Source organism: Trachurus japonicus, chromosome 12 (genome assembly GCF_045865225.1).
Source record: "Trachurus japonicus isolate A0001 chromosome 12, Traja_1.0".
NCBI classification, from domain to species: domain Eukaryota; kingdom Metazoa; phylum Chordata; class Actinopteri; order Carangiformes; family Carangidae; genus Trachurus; species Trachurus japonicus.
Window position 1 is genome coordinate 9584033 of NC_140918.1, and position 17795 is coordinate 9601827.

The window sequence follows — 17795 nt, forward strand, 5'->3', positions numbered from 1 at the left end:
TCACACCTCCCTCTGCTGACCTACAGCAGCTGTCATGAAGGAGCTTCTAACTTTGTCTACCAGTGATAATTTTACAAGTGAATAAAGAGGAAATCACAGGTCGAATGGTTTTTGTCAGACGACAATGTGGCCATAAAATCAGGATTTTAGCAGAGCAGCAGGCTTGGAGATGACTTTGAAGTTTACATGTAGTCTTAATGGGCCGTGTTTCAGTCACTGTTTCAAACTAGTTCCATTGTCTGACAACAGAAACAGTAAAACATGTAAATGAGAACAGCTTTATTGGGAATGAGTTGTATTAAAATGCTGCAGATGTGAGCACAGAGAGCAGGAGGGAAGCAAATGAATAAAGGGGCTGAGGGCATGCAAATACAATGTGGACCTGCCATGAACTAGGTTTTGACCTAGTCTTGATGAGAATCGCTGACTCATAAAAACATGAGATTATTACGTAGTCATGTTTTAAGGATTCAGAATAGTTATATTCATTTTATTTGATGTTTCTTCAATTTGAGTGCCAGTTATACAGCTGGAAAAAAACATTTTAAAAGAGAGGGAGGGAGAGAAAAAGCAACTGAACTGAAATATGATTGTATTTGCCAATTTGCCTCATTGTGGTTATGCACCATGAAAAGCCAAATTACACATTATAACAGACAAAGACACAGAACATCACATTCAGCAGATTGCTACTCTGGAGACGACGGACATCTTCATAACATTCATCACAAATCACACAGCCGTGAATTAGAAACGAGCAACATAATGATTTCAAACTCATCTATATTTACTGTGTTTTTTTTTCACATGTACTGTAAAATTATGCCTCCAACCAAGCAGGCACTTGTAATTTACGATTGGTTTGATTCGCTTTTGAAAAAGGAAAACACAATTGCAGTAAAAACCAAAAAATGGGCTCTTGAGTTAAGTTCCTTGAGGCTCCTTAGTTCTGCTGAAAATTAGATCAAAAGAGAAATGTCTGAGACGCAAATACATTCACTCTACTCGTTCACAGTAGCAGTATCTTTAAAATGCACAGAGGACGTATCGGGACCTGACAGGTCAAGCTACATTTGGACATTGTCAGGGATCCATTTATCCAAATATGCGGTGTCAAACAAATGTGTCCCTGACCTCCATGACACGAAGGTCCATCTAGTTTGTAGTAAATATATATAGCAGCTCCAAAACGCTTCCAAACATAGACCACTGAAGTGACTTGACATCTCCTTGTCTCTCTACGTGTCCCTCTGTGTTTTCATATCTCTTCTCACCAGCGTTTTCTTTCTCATTTCGACTGTTTCAGTGTGTGGAAATATTCATTATGCAAATAGCCACAGCATTCCCCTTGTATGGCTGATGCCTGCAAATGTGTGTGATGTGTTGTTGTTTTTTCTCTCTCTCTGTCTTCAGAAACATTCACAGTTTTTCCCCCCACACACACAAGAATAAAGTCAAAAATAAGCATGAAGGAAAAATCCAATCACAAGCAGCGACTGCAGATGCATTCGAGAGGAATTTTAAAGCCAAATGTGAAACGCAGTTGGTTTCAATCTGAATGTTTAAAGATATCTTAAGAAAGTTTTCTCTAATAAGCCTGTGGCTCGTAGGAGAAGCAGTTTATTCAAGTTAAAGATGTGTATGTAAAGATAATGTTTGGTTTTCATTTCAAAATAACATCCAACCCACAAATCAGAGGTCACCGTTCAGAGTTAGTTTAGTTTCGTTTAGAGAAGCCAGTGCCACAACACACAGCCTGTTATTTAAACCTACTCCTCCTGACGTTCTCCTCCAGCTGCGTCATTTGCCTTGACCTCTGGAGGAGTACAAGAAAAGCAGCCCAAGCTTTTTATTTTATCTTGTTCACATATACTTATTATAAATGCTTCTGATAATGCTAGAGCAGGAGGGTCAGAGAGTCTGCAAGACAAGAGTGACTATGTGGAACATTGCCTTAGAGCTGCCCTACACCGGCTTGCTGCCCCAAATAACAGCATGAGGTGGAGTCTTTGATCTCTGGAGGCATCAATCCAGAAATTGGAAAATGTAGCATTGGTAGAAGTAAAAGAAAAAACAGACTGTGCACTACCTGCCCATGCAGTAACAAACAGCAGACAGCTATTGAGGAAAGCTGAACATCCGGCGTGTTTAAAATACTAGACGGACACTGAAATAGTCCCCTAAGGAAGTGGGACATGCCAGAATGACCCCACTTTGCCAAAATGTCTTTCCACCGAGGGTTTAAAATCGAGCTTACACACACAAAGATGTTTAAAGCTGGAAATAGGACAGACCAAACATTGTGTTTTTATCTGTTTCTAAACACTTGAGACAACCCTGGAGGCTGAAACCTCAGAGCAAGTCTTTTTTACCAGAATGAACTTGACTTGACCATGAGGCCTGGTGTAAGATAGTACTTCCTCTCTTAAAACTAGATTAAAAAAAATTCTCTAAGCTGACAGCCCAGTTCCTAAATTTACACACCATGTACCACCCAACTCCAAAGTCTGGCTAGATTCTAGCACATGACAACACAAGCAAGAATAAATCTTTTATTAAAAGCTGAACATTCTTCAAGACAAAGCCCTGCAGCACTTTCACCCACAAGACCACAGTTTCATCTGGATAAAATCTGGGAATTTTAGAGGAGCAGTCAGAAAGCCTAATTCACTTCAAAATGGAAAAATGAGTGAAAAGCCCCTTGTTTTTTTTTTTCTCTCACAAAAATGCTTTATAGCGAAAGGGTAGAAATCTCAGCCGGTTTAATCCCTATCTAATCAAAGTTCTCTCAAACACAAATGCACACACACAAACACACACACTTACACAGAAAACGTGTGTCCCTGTGTTTCCCCCTCCAGTACATGAGCAAGCATTCAACCTTTCTCAACTAGGACAAAAACATACAGACCTATTTACATGTCAATGAAGGCCATGGATAAGGAGTTTTTCTGCCTCTCTCTTTTTATTTCCCTCCCTCAACATTCCTCTCATCTCTATGTGCTGCTACAGTATAAGCTAGTGGCTCTGCTCTTTTTGAGGCCTGAATTAGGCACGGCTGCTTGTAAAGAGAAATACTTTTAGCGACACCCCTGACCGACCTATGCGTAGTTATTGACCATTTTTTTTCTTCAGCTAGTATAACAGGAATGCCATTGAAGTAATGTGGGAAAAGGGATGTCCAGTCTTAGCAATCATCTGCTTTCTGTTGATACAAACAGGAAATATGTAGATGCAGCTGCTGTATATGCAGAAATCAGATCTACTTTAAATGCAAAATACACAAGGCAAGGTCTAACATATGAAAAAACATGCATGTGGAAATGCAACGCCAAGCACTCTGCTCCTAGATTTGTTGCATATGACAGCAATGATACCTCTGTGCGTGCATGTGTGTGTGTGTGTGTCAGAAAGAGTGAAAAGTGATGCCTGCAAGCCTTAGGAACTGTGAACTCTTCCTGCCGCTCGCACGCTTGAGGTGAGAATGTAATCGGATGATATCAGATTAATGCCCTTTCTACTCTCACTCTGCTATTTATATTGGACCTTTAGAGGAGATCTCCTCAAAACACAGGCACAGTAAGCTGGCTGAAAGGAGAAAGTGATGATTACTGCATGAAGTTGTTTTAGTGTGGGGAAAACCTTCCTGTGAAGGTGAGAGAGAAAGCTCCACATCTGATTTACAAAATAGAAGTTTTACATCTCAGGAGATGGATAAAAAGTCCTCAAGTTTCATCCTTAGCTGTTCTCTCTCTCTCCCTTCTTTGTCTCTCCTTCACTGCCATGGCAGAGAGCCCAGTGCATAAAGCAATGTGGCTTAGACGGTGGAGAGGAGAAACTACGGTCTCCTGGAAATATGTTCTCTGTTGACTCATTCTGTTCGCCACATTCTTCATCAGCAGCGCAGCAGAGTCCTTCCCGTCGGCCATGAAGACAAAACATCGTCTTTTCTGGCCCAGTTAGTCGTACACCATCTTTTTTTCTGCCTTTTAACTATCTAGTTTAGGCTCTAACATTTGGAACAGTGGAGGAAAAAGAAAAAAATAGAGGCAGCGGAAAATGAGGGGGAAGAGAAAGAGTGAGCACTCTCGCTGGCCTACAGTGCAGTCTAGATCCCCCTGGATTTATTTGTGTACATAACTCTTTTCTCTTTCTGTCTCTCCCCTTCTCCCACTTTCATTCTTTCGTGTCACTGTGGGTCTCTAACACAAACACCCACATACGGCAGCCACTACACAGCGCACAAATATACGCATTCACACAACCATCAAATTATCTTGCTGCTTTTGAAGAGAAATGGTACACCCACGGCCCTCACAGTTCATTATTCCATTCAAAGAGCAAGAGGAGAGCTTCCTGCTCCATGAAGGCTGCACCAAAACAGCACTAAACTGAAGCCAAGGCAAATCCCAGAGAGAATTCATTCAAAACACTATTTTAAAGTACAAGTAAAGCCAAAAAACTTTACAAGCCTGTTAAAGCAATGACAAAACAGTCATTAGAGCAAATGTCTTTAGCAGGCAGTTGATTTCATCACATTGCCATCTAAGCCCCCCCTCACCCTTCGCCCCCTACCCAACAGAACAGACTGAAGTCCTATTCATTTAACCACAGAGGCCCTATAGTCAACAGCTTAAGAGCCAAATGGAGAGCCTAGTCATAATAGCAACCTAACAGGAAAGCCGTGTGACCTAACTCCCTTGTTCACAAACACGCTCCTCAACTTTTTCCACAGTATCGGTCAAAATTTCTCATCTTTTCCTCCTCCAAATCTCACTCACCATGCTGCGTCTCTGGATGGCTGCTGCTGGTGTCAGGGTCCATGTTAAATTCACAGGGTGATGAGCGCCCAGATCAACACACCCATATCCCGGGGCAAAGTCAGCGCGGCAACTGAACTGCAACTACTGAAACTGCTACTGGAAACTACTGTTTTATCCTCGCTGGCGACGAACGCTGCCGTGTCCTCCTCACTGTTCTCTCCAGTCAGAGCTGCTGGCTCTGGTCTGGCCCCTGCAGCCTGCCAGCTCAGCTCAGGCTTCCACTGTTGTGTTACATCTGTCTGACTGAACCCCTCTCTGGAGAGTGGGGAGAGAGAGAGAGTGAGAGAGTATAACGGAGCACAAAATGGGAGGGAGGAGAGAGAGAGAGAGAGAGAGAGAGAGAGAGAGAGAGAGAGAGAGAGAGAGAGGAGCAGTTTCCACGTTGTGGTGTTGGTGGAGAGAGAGGGAGACAGATGGGTGGAGGGGGTTGTGGCAATGCAGAATGTTTCCACTTTGATCAATTTCACTCTCAGCATATTTTTTTCTCATCATGACGATGACTTGGTAACATCAGTTTGGAAAACATTAACATGCCAGAAGAAGAATTGAGGAACTTCCATGGTGCTGCAACCTGAATGTTAACAATGGGCGGGCTCGGTATAACCGGACCAAGCTGTGCCGGCTGGCCGTGGTTTCTGCAATTCAAAACACAGAAAAACAGCATACGCACACTTCGGCATTCAGGGCTGAAAATTGCTTGTTTTGTAAAACCCATGCCAAAGATATTCAACCAGCAAGGACACTGGAAAGAAAGAAAAGACTTACATTGAGAAGCTGGAACCAGAAAAAGTTTGAGGTTTGAAAAGCGACTAAAAAGATTCATCAAGTATGTTGCAAAAATATTGTGATCAAGTAATTAAAAAACGATTTGTTTTAGCCTTAATTACTATACAGCACAGCAGCATGTCAAAATGTGCTGTATGTATTTTTAATTGCTTGTCATGGCGAGAAGTTTGTGTTGAAGTTTGGCAGCAATAATTATTTGAGTATGAGCGTGTAGTGATTCAGCAAATGTCTGTCACTTCTTGTGCCACCTGAGCTGCATTAAAGTGGGTTCCCCTGCCATTTCAGCTACAGATAATATCACATACCAACAGCCAAACTTCACCTTGAAACTATTTTCTCATCTATCTCACATTCTTAGCAAGTTACAGCTCCTCATATTTTAGATGTTCTGAATCTGAGCTCATCTTTATTCAAACTGGAAGACAAGAAATTGTCAAGACAAAACAATCCATTATTTAACGATTTGCTGGCAAACTAGATAAAAGTGACAGGCGCAACAAACACCATTTGGGCTAATGGTATCTAATTGTAATTGTAAACTAAGGAGAGAGGCAAGGAGGGCTTTGTTAAATTAAACATCAGAAGGAATTTTAAGATACTTAAAATACATGTGAGGCCGTATTTAGGCCACAAGGCATGTAAAAATCATTCAGCAGCCTTTGGTCAGTTTTCCAGATCTATTTAATCCTATCTAAAATGTTACAGCTTGTGAAAATATTTACGAAAAGAAGTTTAAAAAAAAGGGAAAATAGGGCAGCATATGCCCCAGCATCTTTAGAGAACCAAGAGTTGAGAACTTTTACAAAGCTGTATGCAGACGAGAAAAAAACTTTCACCTCAGTAAAATTAAGCTTAGTTGTTCTAGTGGGAGCGTAACAGCGCTCTCCGTCTCTGGCATGTTTGTGCCCAAACCTGGAAGAGTTCAAAAGAATAGAGGAGGCAGCCGCTCACTATTCAGTCGGAGGATGAGACGAGATGAGAGCGCTCTCTGATTTGCTGTGGATTCCTATTCATCTCAATGTAGTTTTTATTCATCACGCTGCTTATTTAGAGCCTGTGTCACGCAAGGACAAGAGCAGGTGGGGCCCAGGACGATGAATAATTTAGTAAAACACAGACCCTGTGAGTGTTTGTAGTGCTGTGATGTGGAGCATGATATGAACACCATACAGGTGTGTGCGCACACACACACACACACACACACACACACACACACACAGATGCAAATGAAACTTTAAAGGTTAGACGGTGAAGGGGCGACTAGAACAAGCATTGTGGATTTCAGAGGTAAAATTACCAACAACTCCTCTGTGAGTGTAATATTGAAAGTGGCACTTTTTTGCCACTGAACACAGCCAGTGTGTTTTGCATGTTAGCATCACCTCACCCTGGAACGAATGCACGCATGTCTGATATTTCAGAATATTGATTCATTTACAAATACTTTCTACCTATTTCAGTTTACCTTGACACTACCACTGGGCATTACCAGTCCCCTTTTAATATAACAGGGATTTTAAGTCTGAAATCATAAGTAATGATTCACCAAATCATATAAAATTGTAAATGTAAATCCTTTGCTATTCTTTTCATATCAATCCATATCATATTTTACTCCTTTTTTACACTTGCATGTCCTTATGTGCTCAGACACTGCAGAAGATAGATGATAAAAGTGTGAATAGCACAACTCTATAAAATATATGAACTATGTTTAAATGACCGAGATACAATAATAGCCACTAGTACATTTATGTATTGCAATGTATTCTAGCTTACCTGCAAAACAGTGCATCTTGACTATACAGAAACCTAAATAAGTGAATCAGAAATGACCTTACATAATAATCTTGGAAAAGTTTCAGAACGTCATTGGCAGAGCTACAAGAGTTCTCTGTAATTAGCGAACTAGCTGGCAGACCGTGTTTATTCTTTTAGCCTCTGTCTCTCCTCAGATAAACAAAACCAATACAGCAATCATACAAATCCAGTGAAATAATGCGTCTTACACTGTTTTCTCATCATCATGTCATCAATTGTATCATTGAATACTGATTACAAAATGGGTTGTATTTATTTATCTGTTATTTTCTTTGTGTGTGTGTGTTAGAGAGGGAGATCCAGTATACCACTGAGCTGCACCAAAGAAAGAACAAAGGACAGTCTCTGAATTCTAGGGATGATTATTTGCTATGCAGAGAATAGTAGAGAGACTCTGCGGAGACAGAAGGACATCTCTGCTTATTTTATTGTGTAGCAGTAGCCCTCATCATAGTGTCAACAAGAACATGGCCTCACGAGGGGGGACGCAGAGAATGAGAGAAATAAAGGTGCAAGAAAGAACGAAAACTAGATGCATTTTAAGCATTTGAGCAGAACACAAATGAAAATTTGAGCATTCGAATGAGAAACTCCTTAAATTAAAAATATAAATACTTCCCTGAGAAATAAACAAGTGTCTTGATGTCAACCAGATTGAGACGGTTATATTTTCAGTTTGCCACTGCAAGTAAATTGCTTCCTCTAATAGTCAAGAGGTCTGCAGATGTCACTGCACATCAATCCAGCCAAAGACTTGCTTGTTTAGACAGATGTGAACATCACTATTTAAACAGACACAGAGTCTGCAGAAGGCATTGGTTGGGTGGTGGGTGGTGACATAGAAACATCCACCTTGATTAAAATGCTCACACAACTCTTCTCAGCCAGAAATGACACAATCTCTCTGCTCTGGGATCCACAGTCACAGGCATAGAGGCGACAACAGCTCATTAAATAACCTCACTTAATAAAAACTTAATGTACTGTACTAGATACAAGGTGTTGACAAACTAATGTAATGACATCATGAAAAAGCACTTTAACTGAATAACCACTGCACATCCTGATTTAGAGTGGGCTCATATTAGGTTGCATGCCAGCTGACAACCCAGCAACGGTAACTGTAGGATACAAAAGCTTGAATGTCAAACCTCAGTGCCACCTAGTGTCTCACCGTGACTGAATCTGGGTTTTCTCACATAAACAGACTCAAATCGCTTCTACTGAGCTGCACCATCCTGTCCGTGGACATAAGTAAGTATGCTGACATTTGCAGAAAGACAGTGTATTATATTACAAGCTTTGTAACAGCAATACAGACGGTGCAATATGCCACCTGCATTGCAAAGAGACAAAAACCTTGATCACTGTCTCTCCTGGTGGTTAGGATGCAGCATTATGTTGTAAATGCACTGGAGCACTATGAAGCAGCAAGCTCTCCATCTAGTGGATATGAAGTGGAAGAAACGACCATCAGCAATTTTAAAACGGCTCACCGTGGCAATGCAAGGCTCACTGGCATGTGTCACTGCCTGGTTATGTCACACAGAGGCAGAGAGAAGGAGAAGTGCTTCTCTTGAGTTACACTGCCCATTTGACCATAAACTATACTGTATTACATAAACCAATACTCTGGAGTCTAACGCATAGACAGACAGGAGGAAAAATGCAATAATCAGATCTATTAAAAAGCACCAACTTCTCCTCAGTCTCCATTAAATCTTTACATGTCTATAATTGTGTTTAACAAGTGTTAAATGTTATAATTCAGGGTTATTGATCATTCTGATTTAATTAAACTGTGTCAAGAAAGCGATTAAAGTATTTCCAGTGTGTGCATGGAAATGCTGATGCATCCTGATCACTGCAGAGGTGTGTCCTCGGGCTACTCACCGCTCTCGGTGGACAGCTGGCTGTGGAATTCTGGAAACTGTGTTTCCACTGGAACGCTGATGGTGCGTCGCAGAAGATGGACCTTGCATGACGCAGAGCGCCTCTCCTGCAAAAAAACAAAAAAAAACAAGGAACAGATCTACTGAGACGGAGAGAGAAAGGAGGACACAGAGGGAAAAAAATTCAAGACAGATAAAAAACCTGAATACATTGAATAAAAAGGCACAGAGACCAAGTAGGCGCACAGAAGAAGAATGAACATTAGCAGAAAGAGAAATGGTGGCTGTGAGAAACTGGAGAAATACACATGCAATGGTCAAAGAGGTTCCTTATCTGTTTTGTTGTGGCTATTCTGGTCACCATGTTTGATGCTGTGTTGGGGCAATAGCACACAATAGCAGTATTGGGCCTGATAAATGAGGAGTCATTGGGTAAAACACAACGGGCATGAGCAGGACATCAGTCTGTGTCAGCCCCTATCTTCCTATAGCTTGCATACCAAATGCTTGGCTCCAAAAGATTAAACCGACAAAAGAAGAACGGCTGTTGTGAGAAAGTGGCGAGTCAAAGAAAAAAGGGGACAGGGCCTGATGTCCTCCAAGCAGAGTGATAATGGCTTATCGAACATCCTCACACCTCTCAACTCAATGCAGCACCCTGTCTGTCGTCTTGTTTTCTCTGTCCCTCTGTTTCCGTGTCCGTCTGTTTATCTCTCTCTCTGGTCCCCTCTGCGAGTCACCTCTTTACGTGCCTCATGGGACCTGGTTTTAAGGGCAGCTCTCACTCACTTTGCAGACAGTGTCTGGTCGTCTGAGACACAGTGACTAAGCAAGATGAGCTGTAACTAAAGCCACATTGCAACAGTGCAGCAAGCATCTGTGGCTTCATTCACACACTCTTCCAATTATTAATTTGCACTACTCACTCACAATGTGATAATTATTTTAAAGGGGCATTGTCTACATTCAAATACCTAAAACATGTCACAAAGATCTTTTCATAATAAGCAATGAAGGTATGATTTCACTTTATCCCCTCTGCAGCCATTTAAGTCAGCCGGAGCAACAGGTTAGTGCCAGTGTGGCTCGGTGAAGCATCCTATCACTGGATGGATGTATCCAAGCAGGAAACTTCCAGTGAATTACTGTATACACCTAGTGAACAGGGAACATTAGTTATGATGCACAGTCAGTGGGTGGCCGTGAGGTGCGACTGCTGGGAAATGAAGCCAGAAATGAAGTGAGACACAGCAGGTTTACAGCAGGAAACAGTCTCTGGATGAAGGTCAGGTTTAAATAATACACAAAAACTGTACAGATGAGAAACTCCTCGAACTTCATGAGAGAGGGTAAACAAGTATATCATGCCACTTGAATAATAACATATTATAAAGCCCCCTCTAGTGGCAGTCAGCTTAGTGCACCTTTAGAAAAGTAGATGGGAGAAAAGAGCTGAACTTCATCGTCAGTTTTACACACAGTGAGCCTCATGTGCCCAAGACACAAATGAAGGCTTCACAACAAGCTGGAGGTGAAAATGAGAAAAGTCTAAACTCTACAGAGCCCTCAGGAATCACACCTCTCCCTCACTTTTATTACCTTCATATTGCTGCCCTCAAGTTGTGACATACTTGCTCAATATTGGGATTGTTATCCCCCTCTGTTTTAGTTTTACTTCACTTCCTGTATTCTTCTTTTTAGACTTTGTGTTTGTGGAAAAATAATCAGTTTTACGATTAGGGGAGTGTCAAATTGGCTGAACTAATGGATGAGGGTCTAATTGCTTTTGGCAAATAAGGCTGCAGTGATTTATTACGTAAATATCCTTCTGTAAATGACATCTGCATGGGCTGTTCTCAGTGATACTGCACCTCAATTCTATGTTTTCTATCATGTAGAAGAAAGCCCAAGAAAACCATGGAGGAGAGGCAGAGACAGGTACGACTGTAGAGAAACACTGAGGAGAGAGAGAGGAAAGGAATCCAACAAAAAATGAAGACATAAAAACAGAGTAAGATGAAAAAGAAGCCTGAAAAAAAAAGAAATAAAAAAGAGTGACTGTTTACCAAACCCCTGCAGCAAAAATGTTCACAGCCAACAATAAATCAAAACTTGTATTTGGACTTTTAAAGTATTACTGTGCACATTGATTTTTCCTTCCTCTCACTTTTGAACCTTACATTTTTGTTCACTCCAGTGGGTTTTTTTTAAGTCATATAGAATGGGGAAAGACACACTGCACATTAAAGCAAATAAAGAGCAAATAATAAGCATTAGTATATATTAATATACTGTATGAAGATTTAAATATGCATATTTTAAGGCCAAAGACTAGCAACCATTCTTGTTTTAACTTTGTGGCTACATCTAAATAATTTAAATGTGTTTAAAAAAGACAAGTGCCTTCTTAGACATGTTGCATTATGTATTGTTTGCTTAGCGAAAACACTGCATGAAAACAAGAACAGATGGGTTTTTTCTCTTTCTAATCTGATTATTGTCACACAAACATGGAGGAACGTCACTAGTAAATAAGCCTGATGTATCTGAGGAGCTACGCTGTATTTTTGATGTCAACTTTGAATGAAATCACTTTGTGACCAAGTACAGGGTCTAATCTTTCCGTCACTTAATAAAGACTTACTGAAATAACTGAAAACCCAATACTGACATGACATACTGTAAAGGTCCCTCAGAAGTGCATGTAAATGTTTGACCTCGACCGTGTGATTGCTTGTTCCGCTGTCATCCCTCCTTCATCTGGAGTGAGCCATTACAAGACTGAATCATTGTTTTGACCTACAGTTTGCTGACATAACTGAAATCCAACAGTGTTACTGACGACCTTTCCCTGCCTGGGTCTCTAGATGGATGCATTTAAAAGCTGTTGTTCTTTGTTGCTGTGAAACAAAAAGTACAGCAGTGTGGGAAGGCCACAAATGGGTCGATTGAAATGATTCTTCACTGCAATTATTGTTCTTTTTCAACAGAGCATCAGTAAGTGCTGAAAAAGAAATACTAAAGGCACACTTTTCTCCTCAGTTTCAGCAGTCATGCTGGTATGAAAACAGATAGCTGTGTCATTCATACAGTACACCATGTGGTGATACTCAGCTGCTCATTCTGCTATTGTTGCTGTGCTAAGACCTTCAAATTCATAGAGGAGGACTTGAGGAAGTCCAATACAGCTATTACTCAATTTGCTGCTGATGGTTCTTTGTTAGCGTCATCAGCTCAAACTGAACATCATGTGCGGTACAAACAGAAGTAAGAGGAACTTCTGGGATCAACCGTTTCAGAAATTCAAACCAGCCCGTCTGGCACCAAGAATCAAATTAAGTGCACAGTAAGTGTATCTGTTTCAGAAAATATTATATTATCAAACGGTACTCTCCGACCCTAGAAATGAGTGACAGTCTTGAGAAGATACTTCACAAAGAAAAATATGTGAAGGCACCTTTTGTAGGAGGATAGTATGTGCAGGCTTTAAGTATGAGCTCACAAAGCTGTTAAGTGAGGAAAGAATATTGCTGACAGAACAAGGTAATTTAGATTATCCTGCTGACGTCTGATTTGTTCCTAATAACAGGACCTCTAATCTCACTGAAACTAGCATAATCCAGTGTGACACTAATCAAAACAACAGTGGCAGAGAGCCAGACTTAACCTGAATTTAAATGGGGAATGAATTATCACGCTACACACGATTCAGTCAGGAGCTTGTGCTTTTTCTCCCACTGTGAATCTCTATTTCTCCATAATTATTATCATTACTATTACTATTCTTATTGTTATTAAGGAGTAGATTAATAAAAAGCCTTAACTCAGCATGTGTGGGAAAATAAAAATGGGTTAGGGCACAGGCGACACAGAGGAGATATCCAAATGATATACTAAGATTGTTTTACCTTTATTCTATATTAATCCGGGGTAAATCTGCAACCTGAGCATTATCTGTCACATGTTATCACTAGAAAGGCACTCAATAGAGCACATATATTACTAATGCTAAACACATGGCACATGTCTGTGAGGATCAGCAACAAACTCATAAATTTTAATGCAATAAATAAGTCTGATTTTCTTTTTTTTTTTACAATTAATATCCAGATATTACTTTCAGAGAAGTTGAAAAAAAGTGTCTAAAATGCTCTGTGTTTTTAGGGAAATTATTTAAAAGATTCCTGGATCTGCCCCTCCACTTGCATCAACGTTTAATTGGGGTCTTCACTGGCTCATGCCCTCTCCCTCCACCATGTTTAGTCCAAATCAGCTGAGTACCTACCTATCTTAAAATGCTGCTGACAAACGAACCAACCAACAAAACATGTACAGTACATGGGTAAAAACATGACATGTAAGGCAGAACGATAATAAGCAGATTTACATGAAATTAAGCTGGTAAAAAATAGACTGCATGTGACAAGAAATGTTGGGAGGAAAAAAGAACTAAAAAGAAGAGGCACATCAAAAGTAAATGAAACTGACAAGGACACACGCACACACTTCAACGCAAAAACAAAACATGGGCAGATGAGAAAGACAATGGGGACACAGAGGGACGTGACAGACAAGAGATTGTACTGTCTGCTCTCACCAACTCGTCCTCATTGAGAAGCAGCATCTGACAGTCAGCGACCACACAGTGCTTTGGGTTCCACACAGTTCGCTCTTCATACGAGTGACCACGTGTCATCCAGTATCTTGATGGAGCATCTAGAGAAGAGAACAAGAAGACACACACAATAACAAAGCAATTATATATTTATAAAAGAGCAGCTTTAATAGTGATAATCAAAAAAAAGGATAAATTACGTTTGCAGAAGAAGAGCAACCAATTACGACTTTTGTTTAACGGGTCCATCATTTATAGAAAGAAAGAGCTGATTTTCAATTGTTTTGCTCAGTGAATGCAAAAATCCTTTTGTTAATTAGAAAAAGCACTGGAGGGTGATGAATACCACACGCTCTTCACTTCTCTTTCCACTTAAAATCATTCTGTGGATGTCAGGTGAAGAAAGGATACGTATAAAACAAGTGAGACAGGAATATATTGGATTCTGCTGTATCCTGTATCTCCGATGATGAGGTGACATAAATCTCAGAAAAAGCTATACACACGCTTTTTCACACGGGAAATGCAATCCATCAATTCTCACACATCGGTTGCGGTTGCAGAGACTATAACTACATCAGTCCTCACCAGAGCACAAATCTCGTTTTTTGTGAAACAAACCCTTATTAGCATCTCAGATAGTCTCCTTGATTGCCTCTTGCAGTAAAAAAAAACACATTTTTTTAGGCTAAAGTCAAACACTTGAACACCTGCTACAACATTTCTGCGGAGATTTAGATCATCTGTTATTCCTGCCTGTGTGCTGCCTTGTTTAAGTGTGGTTCTTCTAGGGCTAATGAGTGGAGTACGTGGCTGAAGAGAGTGCTGTGGTGCAGGCGCATTGCTGCACTCGCTGCTAAGAGGTAGTCCATGCAGAGGAGCAATCATATATGGTGCAGCAAAGTGTTTTTGTCATAGAAATGTGTATTATCCATTCTTGAAATTACATGCTTTGAAACATGAGGCTTTCATTCCTATTCTTGGAAATGTAAACTTTGCAGACAGAATATAAAACTATCAGGCTACTTCCAGAGGCTTCAGTCATGCAGAGTTTCAAAATGAATAACAAGTGCACACAGATGTATATTATTCATACAATTATGCGCTGGCAATTTTTGTCATGTATTTTTCAGTGCTTTTGTTTTAAATCGTGTGGCATTAGAGCTACAGTACACTGGACATGAGTGTGCAAAATGCATGTAACACACAACGTTTCGGGCTGTCACAACCCTGTCAGTTGAGTCCACGTCTCTTTGATCATTTTCTCTTTATGACAGAGTCATATTGCAGGTAGCCTCATCACTATGTCATTAGAGACATGAGTCACAAGTGCACAGTTGAGTTAATGCACATGCGCACGCACACACACACAGGTGCAGCTACTGCATACAGCACCTGACTGATCAGCTTACAGTCATGCTGTGGACAGGGGCAGGTTAAGCACAGACTTTTCCATTTAGTAGAGCTTCTTTAGCAACCAGCTTTTAATCCTGGTGTTGATTAAATTATGTAATTCAGAATCTGTTCTACACACTTCAGAATAATGAGACTTGAGATAGACAAGACAGTCAGAAAAGCAAGAAGACTGAAATGAAAGAACTCTTTAAACTGATACTGACTTGGTAGGTCTAGTTTCATTTCCTTAAATAAAGCACAGAGTGAGATCTGTGAGGCAGATATGCTCCCGAGTTCTGCAAATCTCTTAATGAAGATGTACAGCACATAATAGCATAGAGAGTAAATTTAACCACGTACCACACTTCTGGTGCATATTTCTCACTGACTGATTGACAGACAAACTCAAGGACAACGCGCTGATGTGACAGAAATTAAATGGATTTTTTGCACAGCCTTGTTGATTTATTGATCAGGCATATGATGGGTACATATTCCACTGTCAATCAATATTTTTGCAGGCAGGCACTGCTGTAGGAGGCACAAAATGCATTTCCCAAAAGCACCATAATTTCCAGGCAGCCTGAAATAAATATCAATCCTTTTAAAAAAATAAATAAATAAATAAAGTTTAAACCCATGATAATGAAGCTCAAGTGAAACCAACCGTTTGGCTACCTGACATAATGATGATGATTTTAATTTTGTTTGACTTGTTTGATATTGAAAAGAAACAAATTATATGGCTTTTGTTTTCTTTCTGTCTTTTCTTCAGTCGGCTGTTTTGAGCTCAGTGCACACACATTATCCAAGCATATTACAGTTAGGCACAGCTGTGGCTAATTGTGACAAAAACAAACAATGACAACAGAAACAGCCTGAAGTGAGCGTAAAAAGCGAATCGAAAATTGTAGCCTTAACAATAACATTTGAGTAAAATACTGTAATAACCAACCAATGAGTAAAAACAGTTACGCCCAATTGGCAAATTTCGAGAATTAGCTTGATAACTAAGTTAGCTAACTTCCAAGCTAGCAAGCCAGCTTGTTTTCCTACTATCTATATCTGATAAGGAACAGCACAATTAACAGAAAATGAATAATACATGTAACGTTATTTGCAGTGTGTGTGTGTGTAGTTTGTAGACTCTCTCACCAAGAAACAAGGCCGAAACATTGGAGGGTAACATGTTGAATCCTGGCGATGCGTTTACCGTAGTTACCGCGGTTACCGTAGTTACCGTTGACACTGACTGTTCTCTGCTCGTGCTCAACTGGTTCGGTTCCTTCCCTCTTCCCCTCTAGCCCCGCCCCTATCTAAACAGGTAGGCTGAAAGAAGTAGGCTAGGGCAATTTCTTTATGGTAAATCTATTACCCACAAACTGAAATTTGCTGATTCAGTTCCAGCTTTCTCCAAGCACTCAAATCTCCTGACAAATCATTTGGCTTTTTAAATAAGACAATGAGTAGGCTAATACGCTATAAAAAAATATTTCCAACAAAATAAATATTTATGGTCAGGTGTTTAGATAGATAGATAGATAGATAGATAGATAGATAGATAGATAGATAGATAGATAGATAGATAGATAGATAGATAGATAGATAGATAGATAGATAGATAGATAGATAGATAGATAGATAGATAGATAGATAGATAGATAGATAGATAGATAGTTGAAAAAAATGTTTGATGATATTTACAGGCTATGTAACAGATAAATACTGTAGCCTATATAATGTGCAATTGTAGCTATATGCATACGTCAAACATGGACATTGGCAAGTTGTCCTCAGTTACAACATTATAAATGAAGATTCCTTCAGGTATAGTCACTTTTATTATTAAACATTTGCCATGTTCAACATCCAACAACCAGGCCACTGATAGTGGCATTAAAACAAAGTGTGCAGAGCCCTTCTTTCTCCTATGTGAACTGAAGCAACGCAAGGCATACAGTATGTGCAAGATGGGAAAGTATCTTGCTACACTGCAAAGGATTTTTGACTGAAGAGGACTGATGGGGTAATATCAGGACTTTGGTAATATGTATATTCCAAAAAGACCATGTGGATTTGTCAGAGTACCTCTGTAGCCTACATCTGCGTTTTCAGTATCATGCAAGAAGAGTCTAACAAAGCCAGAGCAGAGGGTGTATGAATGAAACACACCACAGGGAAGCAAATAATCTCATATTTGTTGCTTTGTTTACAGTTAATCTCAAATTCATGGTGCAAATAATATTACAGCATCTTATATTTAGGATGTGGGTGTTTGGTTTGGTAAATGTTTACACGTTGAAGCCACAAAATCCCATGATAAGGACACACACACACACACACACACACACACACACACACACACACACACACACACACACACACACACACACACACAGACACACACGCATTAGTCTGCTGTGTTAGTATTGTTTTACCGTTGATTGGAGGACAGTTATGTAA

General features: G+C 40.1%; 1 protein-coding gene across 7 annotated transcripts in view; it reads right to left on the reverse strand.

The window, feature by feature from the left end:
- Positions 1 to 16560, reverse strand: part of dab2ipb (DAB2 interacting protein b) — a 139053-nt gene extending 122493 nt beyond the window's left edge. For 4 of the 7 annotated variants that reach the window (XM_085793042.1, XM_085793041.1, XM_085793046.1 and 1 more), the window contains exons 1-3: positions 16488 to 16560; positions 13920 to 14038; positions 9324 to 9429 (exon numbers count right to left, since the gene is read on the reverse strand). In XM_085793042.1, coding sequence (XP_085649168.1) covers positions 9324 to 9429; positions 13920 to 14038; positions 16488 to 16521 — 259 coding nt within the window. In that variant the 5' untranslated portion in view covers positions 16522 to 16560. Of the gene's footprint in view, positions 1 to 4781; positions 5092 to 9323; positions 9430 to 13919; positions 14039 to 16487 lie in introns of those variants that run through there. The other 3 variants (XM_085793047.1, XM_085793048.1, XM_085793053.1) reach the window with 3 other exon arrangements.
- Between the last annotated feature and the right edge of the window lie 1235 nt (positions 16561 to 17795).